The sequence below is a fragment of the Pagrus pagrus genome, assembly GCF_965226575.1.
Source record: "Pagrus pagrus genome assembly, chromosome: 4".
Taxonomy (NCBI): domain Eukaryota; kingdom Metazoa; phylum Chordata; class Actinopteri; order Spariformes; family Sparidae; genus Pagrus; species Pagrus pagrus.
In genome coordinates, this window is record NC_140188.1 from 17651964 (window position 1) to 17666103 (window position 14140).

The window sequence follows — 14140 nt, forward strand, 5'->3', positions numbered from 1 at the left end:
AAGACTCTCTATTCCAAACCGGAAAATGTTGATTGTATTATTGCTATGAAAAAAAGCAAATGTACATGTCATTGTGTTTTTCTAGCACAATCACATTTTAATGGAGAATGTATTTGGTTGGAAAATGGTCATGATCAGATGGCCACGATGACGTCCAATCCATGCCCATTATTGTTATGCCTCTGAGCCTGAGGCATTATGTTTTGAGGTTGTCCATCTGTCAATCCCATTCTTGTGAACACGATATCTCAAGAACGCCTTGAGGGAATATCTTCAAAATTGATACAGATGTTCAGACTTGTACTAATGGATGAACTCTTTCGATTTTAGATGTCAGAGGTCAAAGGTCAATGTCACTGTAACCTCACAAAAACATTTTTGTGATCAGGTAACACTGAGCCACAAAGATCTACAAAATCCACTGTGGATAGGTTGTGGTGACTGATTGGGTTTTTAGGATATATAAAAAGATGCTCAGCGCACACTGTGTACACACTTTGTAGCAGAATAGCACTTGCGGTAATGTCATATTTTGACGCTGCTAGGATGTCCACTAAGGACTAAATTGCTGCATTAAATCACTAGAAGTTCCACAGAGCCCCTTTCAGTCACTTAAAAAGTAGTTAGGGCTGCTAGCTCATTTAAACCATATTTGGATTTTTTTCCCATGATTTCTTTAATGCAATACTCTCCGTGAGAGCTGTAAATGGTTTGCTGCACAACTCCCACAGATATGAGTTTTGGCATGATGAGAGAGCAAAAAATGCTTCCACCCATGTGACGAGGGACTCTGGGGAGAGTCTTGATGCACTTTGGGGGTTTCCCAAAATAATTGGGAAAGTTAAAATTAAACAAATGATTGTATTTATTTCACTGAAATGTGGTTTAATGGGTCCATGGTAAAAACATATCCCTCCGCTTGTGAATAAAAGCAGCACATGTTGTTTTTTATGATAATACTATGTACTCTCTCTCTCTCCCCCCCAATCTCCCTCTCTCTCTCCCCCACACTCACCCTCTGTGGCAGCAACACTCCAAATTCATTACTTGCGAGATCTCCAGACCATTCTAGCACTTTCTCACAGCCCCCATACACACACTCTCACTACACCCCCACAACACACACACACACACGCACACACACAAACACTCTTCCCACCTCCTCACTGTTACCATCCATGTGTCATTGGCTGTTGCTAAGTTACAGGCCCCCACCAAGTTATGTTGCGGCCAATGAAAGCTTTTTGCTTTCACCACTGGTTTTGACAGATACCCCATTTTGTTGGAGCACTTTGTTTTTGCTTTAGCTTCATCTCTTTCCAGGGCTTCGCCTTGGCCTGCTCTTCACCTGTCTGTTCACTTTTTTTCATGCCTTTCCATGCTTTGATTTCTTTTGTGTGTGTGTGTGTTCCCAAGCTCACTCGCTCTTTACCTGTTTCCTTTCCTTGCGCCCATTTGAAGAGTAGAACACAAAGAGTGATACTTTTTGAAGATTTTGTGTGTAAGTATTGGTTCAGTGACAGTTGACATATTGTTGATGTGAGGCAGAAGCTGCGCAGATTTGTTTCACCATTAATCACCACAGCATTAAACAAAGATTAAGCTGTGGCGCGGCTTTGTTCACTTATAGCCTCACAACTGGGTACATTTACGGGCAGACACACACTTAAACAAACACACTCATACCATGTCTAATTCAAGTGACTGTGTGTGTTTGCGTGTGACTGCATTTGTGCAGTACAGTATGTTTGTGTGTATACCCAGCAGATGGATGACGCTGCTTTTGAGGTCGTTAATAACCCAGTGTTCTCGCTAGGGTAGACTCTGCAGAAATAGATGGAGCACACACACACACACACACACACACACACACACATACAGACACAGTACTATTGCTATTCTCTTGTCCACTCAAAAACATAGCCATATAAGCACTTATATACAGCAGCAAGCACTTATAGGCGAACCCTTCTATATTATAAAGACAGAAGCACATGTTCAAACATTCACACAAAGATTTATGCATACGCACGCGCAATTGAATGCATTGTCAAATCACAAACAAGTATCGGGTGCATGAACCCAGCTGCATATGTGCCTTTTCAAAGATTCACGGAGGCAAAGATGATAAGCTCTCAGTAAACACATGTGCGCAAACACACATGAACGAGCTCATGCCTTTGCACAGATACAGTGAATCATGCAGTGGTTCCGCAAGAGAGCTGACAGGGTGATCCATCTACATCGTGAGGTGCAGTGTGCTCTGGGAAAGCAGGCTGGATACAGAAACACACACAAACGTGCACAAACGTATAACACACCGGGACATACACACACACATGCACACACACATATGCCGACATGGATGAATTGCTTGTACTCAGTGCAAAGATCACATCACTGGATTATTTCCAATTATAATCTAATGAATGATGGCGCACAGAAACAGGTTGAAGGCAATATAGCAGCAATCCCTTAGCCGGAAAGGGCACTTCATCTTTGTTTATGGCCACAACATCAAATTTAGAGGTGTTAAATGCAGACTTTAAAAAGCATTTATACTGCATTGTGAGCTATCGCTGGTTTTAAAAGCTATTACATTATTGTAATATTCCAGCAGTGTTTGTGAAAAAAACATCTGCAAAAGTAATTATCGCTCACAGTTTGATCTGATTTCATATGCAAATACCAATATTTTCTCTGAGAGACACATCTTTGCACAGCAAAGGGTGCATGCGGAGGTTCATTATTGTTGTCATTTGTTATTCTGTTCATTGGGTAAGGAAAACACCCGATATCGTCAAAATAATACCGTCGTTTCAGAGCCAATTCTATTGGATTGTATTACAACGCACAGGCTGTATATGCTGTAAGTAATCGTGGGCTGTTTCAAGTTAAAAATGCAAGTTCAACCACTGCCTGTGAGTTGATTAAACTCGGCTTGAATGTTTAGTTCAAAGTCTTTATAAAAGTCTTCTTTTTTGTGAAAACAATTTTCAAGTGACGTAAACATCAGAAAATATGTTCAATTACCTTGAGATATAAAGTTGAGTCAACTCATGATGAACATTGCAAGCAAATTTGATTTCCCTTTATACTTTTTAGTTTTAGAGTGAGTTCTTCATTACAAACAAGGAACAGCAGCTGCTGCCATTGGAGCTACTTTGTTTCATCAATGGCACAAAGACAATATGTGAAACTGCTCCCATATTTTTTATACATTTTAAGTGTGGGGTTGTAGGGTCTGAATTCAATTTGAACCCTTATCGCGGATTGCAATGTTTTCATTATTGTGACAGCATACAACTTGTTTTTATGATGTATCAAAGACAAACAGCAAATTTCCGTCTCCAATTTCTTTAAACTGTGAAAAAGAAGGGTATCAGGAGAGTTTGCGTTCCTATTTTAATGAGCTGATTGAACTCTAGGATTGATTGAAGTCATTTTATCAAGTCAAATTACTTCAGGAGTGGTGTGAAAATAAAAACTAGAAAAGTTAAGTTTTAAATGGGCTCTACGCAACAATTCATAGCAATTGACATGTAGGATTCACTTTTTTATTGGCCAAATGTAAATGTATCGTAACGCGATGTGGTAAATCAGACTTTCTTCTGCCTCTTCCCCCATCTCTCTTTTAGGCTTATTCATGTGTGTTTGTGGTGATTTGCGTTGCTAATTGCTTCAGACGGGAATGTAATACCACTGCTCTCTTTAAGTTGTCTTACTTTTAGTTGTTACAACAGCTAATCTGTTTGAGTGTGTCTGACCACTGCTAAATTCAGCTTTTTGATCTCGCCGTCTTTCATGCGAACACTGTAAACATTGGTTGTTGTCTGTTTGTTTTCTGTTATCCTGTAAATTCATTATGCATGCAATGAAATGAAGGAGCTTTGGCTGGCTTTTCAGTACTTTGATCACATGCTGTTCTTTCTGACTGAAGAGCGTGGACTTAATCAGAAGCAAGTCCGCTTCAATCAAGAGGTGACTCAAGCTCACTGACACTTCAAACAGGCTAAAGACTGTGGCATTGCAGTATTTACAATAAACGCATTAGTAAAGACAAGTCATTGTTCCCATTGATTGGATGTGAAACGGAAAAGAAAAGTCGGCAGAGAAAGCAGCACAACGGGCTGTCTTTAATCTTCAGAGGAAGAGTCGATATGAACTGCGAAGAAGATTTTTTTTCCCTTTAGAAAATGGATGTGTTGATGTTTTGGCAGTTTGTGTTGCTAATAGCTGCTTCTTCAGGAACTGTTTTCATTCACCCCACAGCAATGCTACCTGTAACTGTGCTTAAAGTGTACCTCCTGCTTTCTCCCCACGTAAATAATGACCATTCTCTCCAGAAGAGTATTTTCAACACACATAGCGATGTAGCATTGCCGTCTGCTACAATATCTGCCCTAAACACATTGGAAGATACTGTGCCTGGGAGAAGCTGATTGATTTACAAATGCAAAGCAGAGATCATACTGTCAGGCAAAACAAAGAGACTGTCAGTGTGTGTTTGTGTCGTACTTTGCAAAAACATAAAAACATAAACATTTGTCACCGCTGGAGACATCCCCAATGTTGTTCTGACAGCTTTTACAGTCACTTGTAGAGAATGAATATCAATGCTGAGCTCTCCAGTGTAATTACTGCGAAATGACGCTGGATGCGTTTTGTCCGTTACCTCTGACTTTCAGACATGAAATAACATGCTTGATTTGAATTTCTTGACATTTAGCACAATGAGTCTCAAAATGTGCTGAAATATATATTTTGAGTCACTTCTGCTGATTCTAGTGGTCTGGAAAGCGGTGGGCGGGAGGTCTAAATTCTGCTCTGTTGTCCTCTCTCCTGCAAACTTAAGAGCTCGGTCACGACTGAGTCACTAGTCATTTTCTGTGGTTAATTGAAATCAAAATGATGCATGAACGTAGTATGCTAAATAGAAATGTTGTCAGATTCCAACCCCCAGAGTTACTTTTGCATATGATTGGAATGACATGTTCTGTCAGGCATCGACACGGTTGAACATAGTTTAGCAAACTGCAACTGAATGTTAATTAAGCTAAAAGTGCTGAAGTTGCAGAGCCTGCTTATCCTTAAACATGCTGCCACCATCTCAGCTTCTCAGCACCACACTATCCCCACTAGTGAGGTCCTTTATTTCCAGTCAGAGGTGGGCAGTTTTTCATGTGGGCACCAACTAGATTAAAAGTGTTGCTGATTTACGGGCTGTAACTAAGTTTCCCAGTGGTGGGTCCCACTTGTGTTAGCCCACATGGACACTTGAGTGGGTTCTGTTTAGTATACAGTATGATAAATGTATGTATGTGGCCACAGTTTGGGTTTTAGATGGGTTTAAAGGTCCAGTGTGTTGGATTTAGCGGCATCTACTAAAAAAAACAAAACACTTTTTTGACTTGGGTGATTAAAACAATGTGTTTTGGCTTAAAATACCTGTTTTGGTCACCATGAACATGTCTTAATTAAAAAAAATAATTCCATTGGTCTAGCGCACAGAAATATAAATGTAACCGTGGTTTGTAGAAACATTAACTGCCATTTTTTCTATCCTGTAGACATGGCTGATTCCATTTCTGCAAACAGTCTCCTTAATAACTCCAAGACGAGTTGAGTTCAAGACCAATTCCCTCCAGACCAGGCCACCAATGCTCAAGTCCTCTCATGCACAAACTTTAATTTAATCAGCAACCCAATCAGGACAATCTATCTGCTATTACTGTTCATCATCAGAACTTGAAATGTTCTTTAGTTTGTTTACATACAAGTAGGTAATTAAGCTAATTTCAAGCAAATCCTGGTACATTTTCAAATCCAAGTGAGCATTAGGCACAGGCCTGTTTTCAGATGACTAAACCACTGGCAATACAGCAACCAATAAACATCAAAGGCTAACTTCACAGCCACGTCATCTTTCTTTCTGTAGTTGTTCCGAGAATCTCTTGGACTGTTATTCCGGTGGGTTTGAAAGAAAGTTAGATGCAGGATTTCTGATTTGCATTGTGGCCAACATGCTAATGATAGATGAAGTCTGGAGGGCTTCCAGGTTGTCTGCCACATGATTAATCTATTTTGCGTCATGTTTTTAAAGCAGCACAGCATTCAGAGTATCCTGCAGTATGAGACTTTGGGTATGAGGGCGTATAGGACTGGCAGTCACAATCGCAACTGATTTAAAACCAGGTGGAACTTTATTAAATTGGGACTGAACTGTCAAGCCCTACCCTGCACCAAAGATGTCTTAACAAGCAGCATTTGCAGAACGTTAGATTGTCATTCAGTTCATCGCCAACAACTATAATAGCCCAATCTCACTGGTAACAAGGGCAGGCAGCTTGGATCTGTTTTCTCTTTTATTAACTCCACGTAGCTGAACAAGCACAGCAGTGAGTAATGGTGGGTGACTGATCGCCATCATCCTCACTGAATTACACAGAAAAACCCATATGTCCATAATTGAATAGCTTAAAAAACACACATAGTCTGGATGTGTGGGAGGACCAACTGAGGTGTGTCTAAATGTTTAAAATAGAGCAGCTACCATACTGGAGACTTGTGCTGTACACATGCGAGCTGGAGTGAGAGTGGGTGAACCGAGTGAAGGATGTGTGTATTTAGGTTCACCATTGATGCCAATTTCTGCAACATAAACACATTAACGATACATTACAATAAAGTCATCAGAAAACTGAGTGAGATCGGGTGAGTGATGGATAATGGAGGAAAAACAAAGTGAGCATTGAGACCTGCAAGATAGATGATCATGAGAAAAGCAAGGGAGTGCAAAGGAAAGAAAGAGTAAAGAGGGGGGAATAGAAACGAAATTTACATCCTCTGTAGGAAACATGCTGTATATATAAAGGTTTAAGAGTGGATCGACAAAGAAGAAGAGCTGAGAGGGAAGAAATTTAGAAGCAAAATGACTCTGGTTGAAAGAAAATCCATTAGTTACAGAGAGTAATGGACAGCTTTAGACTGAGTCATAAAAAGTGAAGTAAAGGAGGCCAGGGGAGGAGTGACCGGGAGCTCTGAGAATCTGATCCGAAGACAGAGACATTGCAGGGAAATAACATGTTTGTGTAACATTTGATGTGTTCACATGGGTATAAAAGCAGGGATAATGGAGTGAGCAGAGAGTGGGGAGAGAAAGCACAGAGTACAGGTGAATAATGTGTTGTATGAGGGGAACAGGATGGGGAGGGATGGCAAGAGGGGGTAATCAAGAGTAATGGCGAGAAAAATATTCAGTGACATGGAAAGTGAAATGGAAAGGCTGATATGAGAACATCATAGTCCGTGTGCATGTACGTTATAGCTAATCATTGTTTCTGCTTTGTGTTTTACATTGTGGGAGGACGGAGAACATGAAGTATCGAATAACAGCGTATCTATTTTTAGCAGGCTCATAAGATTGCACTTTGATTTGTTTGTATATATTTGGCAGATTCGCTTCACTGGATGATACACAGGGAAATCTAAGATAAAGAGAGAAAAGCGTGTAGCAACGCTGGGTATTTATTCTCTTGTGATGCTGTAGTACATTGTCATCCCTGGATAAGAACTGTTCTGTTGGGAGTTTTGGGATTATCAACGGAGGAGCAGAATGGAGAAGCAGTACTGCACACAGGCCTCCTATTGAAAACCAGTCCTAATGACTAGCTGGGTAGTCCAACTGTGCAGGGTAATATACTGCTGCCCACCGGTACACACACATATCTCACCATGAGTTTTGAGTTGTGTCTGTAGGGTTCAAAAGTGGAGATGGTTCCATAGCTGGCAGGTCAAATAGAAGAGATATTGCACTGAGTAAAGATGTTTTATATTATGTATTGTTGCTAACTTAACCGCATAGCCCTACACATGCAAAAGTGGCACTAGAGGGGTTGGTAGTGCATCATGATTTGAGTATGAAATTTGACGAGCTGGGAGTGGGAACGTGTTGGTCAATGAGGATTACAGTGATGCACTCAATTATCACATTTGACATTTGAGATTTTACAACAATCAATTCAGCAAAAGTATGAATAAGTGTGGTCTAGAATTTTGCAGGCTGTCTTGACATAACTTGATATACGATTTATTGGTACGGCTCAATTTAATTAGATGTGTCTAAATATAACAAAAAGGTATCTACTGCCAAACTGGAAGTAAAACATCTATTTAAGCCTTAGCAGGGAGGCATAAAGGGTCTATAATTAGCCATATTTCTACCATCATACACACACGTTTGCTCACCACAAAGAAAGTCCATCACAGTTGAGTTTCTCATTATTCTGATCTAGCATGTAATGTCCTCACAAATAGAGGTCAACATCTATGGCAATTATAAATGTGATGCTTGTGGTGCTGCTATTTAACGACAGCTGTTGGAAAGAAGTAGACAGGTGTTGTCGGAAACAGAAGGGATGATCCTGAGGGGGTTTAAGTGTGTAAACTGGAAAGGGGAGTTTTGTCTGATAATTTTTCAGGGAACTGCGTTAAACTAAGGTTGTCACCATGCTCAGCACGAGTGTTAATTTGCACTGAATGTACTTTGAAAAAAAAAGGTTTGCCTAGACTACTGGAAAATGACATATGCAGAGCACAGGTGTGCTTATTTTGCCAGCTCACTGTATAACTGGGTTAGACAAAGTGCATCACTTCTATGTGAGACTTTTGAGACCGAACAAAAACCTGCAGCCTTATGTGAGCTGAATAGGGAGTTATTTGAACTTGTAGAAGCCTTCATTACAGCTCCACTTTGCTGGCATTATTTCTGTAATCAGAACAAAACAATACAGTACAGTGCACTGTTCCCAAAAGGTGAATGCTGTTGCCCTAATGCAATCTTGATACCAACATTACAGTTTACCACTGGACTGAGACTCCACACCTACATTACATCTTGCCAAAATATCAAACAAGTGTGGGCGAGGGAAAATCCCCGGTGTGCCTCAGGAAAATTGCCAGCTCACCATGCACCTGCACAACCATGGAGCCGATTATGAGCACACAGTATTGTGTAATTTGGTTCAGCTCCTCAGGAGTGCCATGATACACTTCTCCTAACTGGAAAGTGAAGTGACGGTACAAATGGAGGTATTTGTAAAGGAACTTTTGTACTCAATAGCACTTTGGCTGTAGAAGGCAGTAAACTTGGCTTGTTACATTACAGAGCTTGTAAAACTGTGTGTACAAGCACCACAGCTTCACATCAGCTCACATTACTTTTTAATATGTTTTTAATGTCTTCGTATCAAGGCTGAAGTCAAACTGTTGCGGAGCATTGCCAGTTGTTGTCACCTCAGCTACAGCGCTTTGTTGGACAAGCTAGGAGTGCTGCTGTTAGCACTCTAGCCAATTTACTATGCTCCCAAAGATGTTTGTTTTCCCGTTTCCCTTTAATGCTTTTTACATTTAATGTCGAATTTGTACTTCTAAATCGACTGATGTCTTGATCTGCGTCACTTGGGACATCAGTGTTGCTCATGTTTGACACATGCATAATAACAAGAACCTCTCATTTTGTTAAGTCTTCAGAGAGCTTTACTGTCATAAATGCTAGATACAGTATGTTTAAACAGTTTGTCAGTGATTCACCCTGGTTTGCATGCCAGTCCCCATGTCTTGAGTGGCACTACTTTTTTGTATCGACTCCAATTCATTTCTGATTCCTTCTGTCTTCCAGTTGCCCTGTTCCCAGTGGAGGATAATGGAACGGCTGTGGTTCTCTCTGCTGTTGCTGGCAGCAGCGTGCAGGGGACAGCCGTGTCCGAAACGCTGTATGTGCCAGAGCCTTTCTCCGTCGCTTGCTATCCTTTGCTCCAAGACAGGCTTGCTCTTTGTTCCTGCTGCCATCGACCGTCGCACCGTGGAGCTACGGCTTCAAGAGAACTTTATTACAGGTAACATACCTGCCAGTCTCTCCTATATTCCATTTTACCTTCATCCAAGGAAAGGTAATACAACATTTTGCACGGTCCAGTCTGTTCATTGTCATAAACCATCGTCTTAAGTGATATCCTTAAGGGGGAATTTATATTCAGTGCCAACAGATGTACCCAGGCTTTGGTGTAGGACTGATTATTTTGAGCAGCTTTAGCAGTGGTGTTTGGATACCAACCAGTGAAATAGCAGCATACTCACAGCAAAAGAGTGGCTGATGAACTGAGAGGTTAAATATACTGCTGGAATTCAAAGGATACATGCAATGAGTTGAGCCACACGTGAATGTATGAACACGTATATGCACATTCGATAGCACTGAAAACTATTGCTGCTCAAGTGATAATTCTTTTTTGTTGGTCTCTTCATAACAATACGTTCTCAGTCCGGGTATTTCTTTTTAACTTTCATACTTTGAAACTTTTTTGTTTTGTGGTTCAGTCCAACAAATCTCATTCATAATTCATCTCCTCCTTATGTCAAAGAGTTCTCTCGGATACTTTCAAATGTACTTATTTTTAAGAACTGCAGTGTTGCTTTATCCTTTTATTTTAATCTGGATTCCCATTAGCCCCCACCAAGGCAGCCACCTAATCTTCCCCGGCTTCACTTAAAAGAATTTCTCCTCCACACTTAACCAAAACAAAAGACACACAAGCTAAAAAAAGACAGCTTTCACAGGGTCCAGAAAGATACTTTGATTAACAATATCACACAGCGGTTCACGTCCAACTCAATTTCAGTTTAGCACTACCCTGGGCAAAACATGATTTATTTTGGGGGATACCGGATCTGGTGTCAACTGAGTCTATGTTACCAAAAGTTAACTTTTACATGAATTAATGAAAGCATACTTGCTATCATAAGATTCCGGCTGTGAACACTAGAAGGTAATCAGGCATGGACGGTCTTAGGCGTAGTCAATCTAAATATAAAACACAGTGGTTCTCATGGGAAAGCAGTCCAATGGTTCCCTTGTCAAATGTGATCATAGCAATGTATTCAGCAGGTAAAAGCAAGTATCATTTCGGTAAATGTACCTTATCCTAGTTCATCACATACTTGCTCTCCTCATCCAACTCAGAAAATGTTTTTATAAAGACTACACATTATAAATCTGAGTCATCCACTTGTGTGAAAGCACCTCTTTCTGTGATCATGTAAAGATCTGTGCTTTGAAACCTATTTTGGGCATGTGTGTCTCCTGACTTCTATTTTTCCTCAATACCTACGTTGTATCTGTCCACTTAGGACTTAGTTGATGAAGTCTTTTTATGTGTTTTTCTCCGGCTCATTCCCAGCTGTCCGAAAAAAGGACTTTGCCAACATGACCAGCCTGCTACATCTGACCCTGTCCAGAAACACCATCAGTCAGATTCTCCCCTCAGCTTTCAGTGACCTGCGGCGACTGCGAGCACTCCACCTAGACTCTAACAGATTAACTGTGATCAAGGTAAGACTGATGGATGGATGGTTGGATGGATTAATGACGGTGGATGTGAATGAATGATCAGATGGATCATTGGACTCCTATACAAATAAAGGTTGGATGGGAATTTAAAGGAAACACACAATTGAACAATGGAGCTGAAATGATAGAAAGATATAGATAACACTGCAGCAGATGATATTACTATAAAGTTTCTCACAGCATTTTCACTTTTTCACCAACCAGGATGACCATTTCAAAGGCCTGACAAACCTTCGTCACTTGATCCTGGCCAATAATCAGCTCCACTCCATATCTCCTCATGCCTTTGATGACTTCCTGTCAACATTGGAGGATCTCGACCTCAGTTACAACAACCTTGACCAAGCACCCTGGGACACAATCGGGCGCCTTACCAATGTCAACACCCTAAACATGGATCATAACCTCATAGAAAATGTTCCCCAAGGGGTATTCACCAACCTGCACAAACTTGCAAGGTAAATAGATAAAGAAGAGGCCTGAGGGATGTGTTGACAGGTTTAAGGATCAACTCTGTGTTTTAATATCTGCGGCTCTTTTTTTCTCCCACTTAAATTCAACCCTAATCTTTTCACAGGCTAGACATGACATCCAACAAGCTGAAAAAAATTCCCCCGGACCCGTTGTTCCTGAGAATCCCAGTTTATGCCAAGTCGAAAGGCTCCCCGCTCTCCTCCCTGGTGTTGAGTTTTGGTGGCAACCCCCTTCACTGTAACTGTGAACTTCTGTGGTTGAGAAGACTGACCAGAGAAGACGACCTTGAGACATGCGCCTCTCCCCCTGACCTCAGTGCCAAGTACTTCTGGACAATACCTGAAGAGGTGACATGTTGAGCCGATTTGTGTCATCAGGACACTGATTACAAGTTATCCCATAACCTGAAACAATAACAGACCTTTAAAGTTCCCAGTTGTAAGATAGTTGATTGTTGAGTCTCAATCCAAATTTGTCTAATACTGACACTCGAGGTTGATGGCCGGCCCAATCTACTAACCCAAAGAATAAGTATTTGACGAGTTGGCTCAACAAGACTCAACAATCAACTATCTAACAAATTGGACCTTTACTAATTTAAAAATTGCAGAAAATAATTAAGATTTGGAAAAAAATGTGAAGTATGACCTTATATGTTTTTGTCCTTTAGGAGTTCATTTGTGACCCACCAGTTCTGACCCGCAAATCACCTCATACAGTGGCTATGGAGGGCCAGCCCGCCAGCCTGAAGTGCAAAGCGAATGGCGACCCAGAGCCTGAAGTTCACTGGATCAGCCCTGAAGGCCGGCTTATATCTAATGGCTCCAGGTACTAACACTCTTTGTATAGTCTTATATTCTTGTTTGAACTACAAAACTAAAGGTAAAGGAGTTAATTTAGGGGATGTGACCAGTGTGCTGACAGCACCATTCCACTTTTAATGATGTCAGAAACCTGGCAACCCAGTTGGCAGCTGCAGGAGAGGGGTTGTTTGAATATTTTACCCTGTAATCCTCCTATGTGCCAATATGCAACCAAGTCAAGAAGACAGTGTGTCTCACATAACCTTGGTCTTGGCTGTGGTGGTACGGCATAGGGACATGACTTGTGTGGGTCAACTCTGAATCAGGATTAGAGGGTATTTGTTAAAGTCACACCTTTCTCATAGTTCAATCTGGTAACCTAGAAGGCAAATGTGTCAAATATGTGGGTTTCTAGTTACGGTCGTCATCAGCTGTAAAATCAGATAATATTTTCAAAGTTAATGACACTTCCTTTTGACACAATTTCTGTTTACATTTTCAGTTGTTTTGATCAGACAGGCATTAGTGGGTTTTTGGCTTATGTCTATAATCATGAGGATGAAGCCCACAGCCAGTTAGCAACGTAGCCCCTCAGCCTGGCAGTCATTGCATTGATTCTGGGTAGAGTCTGGATGGATGCTGGTGGTGGGACTTGGCATCAGAATCAGGTGCTGCAGGCAGCAAAGTACAGATGCGACTAAAATGGGTTGATAAGTAGAACGCTGATTAGCAATTGGCTCCCGTGTGGGTGACAGACAAGGAGGGCTTACCTGATTGGATGGATAAATGAGAAAGGAGTTACTTCATGAATCTGAACTGACAAAATAAAAGTGGATCATTTCTCAAACCGAGGTTAATGGGTCTTGCTACTTTCTTCATTAAAATGAATGGGTGCTAAATGGCCTGCCCCTGTTTTAGTATGAAGTGATAACTATGCTGATCTAAGTGGCAGTCAGAACTGGTGAGAATTACAATTGGATCTTGTCTGAATGTCTAGGAGCCATTGTATACGTTTGTTATAGATGTATTATATAATCATATTGTATATCACGATTTGTTCCAGAACGTTGGTTTTCCCTAATGGAAGTCTGGAGATCAATGTAACCTCCCTGAAGGATTCAGGAAACTTCACCTGCATCGCCTCCAACGCAGCAGGTGAATCCACAGGAAGGGTGGAACTAGTCGTCACGGCGATGCCCCATCTGGCGAACAGCACAAGCCGCAGCCGAGATCCGTCCTCTGAACCTGCCCCCTCTGACATCCTGACCTCCTCGAAGGTTGCTCTGCCTAACAATGAAACAAGAGGGGCAGACCGGAGGGTCTCACTGGTGGAACTGACAGGAAACTCTGCCCTCATCAGATGGAGCAGTCAGACTCCGACATCTGGAGTCAGGATGTTCCAGGTCCAGTACAACAGCTCTGGGGATGATGCACTGGTTTACAGGTCAGTCTGTCC

General features: G+C 41.3%; 1 protein-coding gene across 2 annotated transcripts in view; it reads left to right on the forward strand.

The window, feature by feature from the left end:
* LOC311256109 (leucine-rich repeat and fibronectin type III domain-containing protein 1-like protein) overlaps positions 1 to 14140 on the forward strand; it is a 187894-nt gene that overhangs the window by 93606 nt on the left and 80148 nt on the right. For both annotated transcript variants that reach the window (XM_084350934.1, XM_084350933.1), the window contains exons 3-8: positions 9680 to 9896; positions 11238 to 11389; positions 11612 to 11865; positions 11985 to 12228; positions 12552 to 12709; positions 13748 to 14128. In XM_084350934.1, coding sequence (XP_084207060.1) covers positions 9704 to 9896; positions 11238 to 11389; positions 11612 to 11865; positions 11985 to 12228; positions 12552 to 12709; positions 13748 to 14128 — 1382 coding nt within the window. In that variant the 5' untranslated portion in view covers positions 9680 to 9703. The remainder of the gene's footprint in view (positions 1 to 9679; positions 9897 to 11237; positions 11390 to 11611; positions 11866 to 11984; positions 12229 to 12551; positions 12710 to 13747; positions 14129 to 14140) is intronic.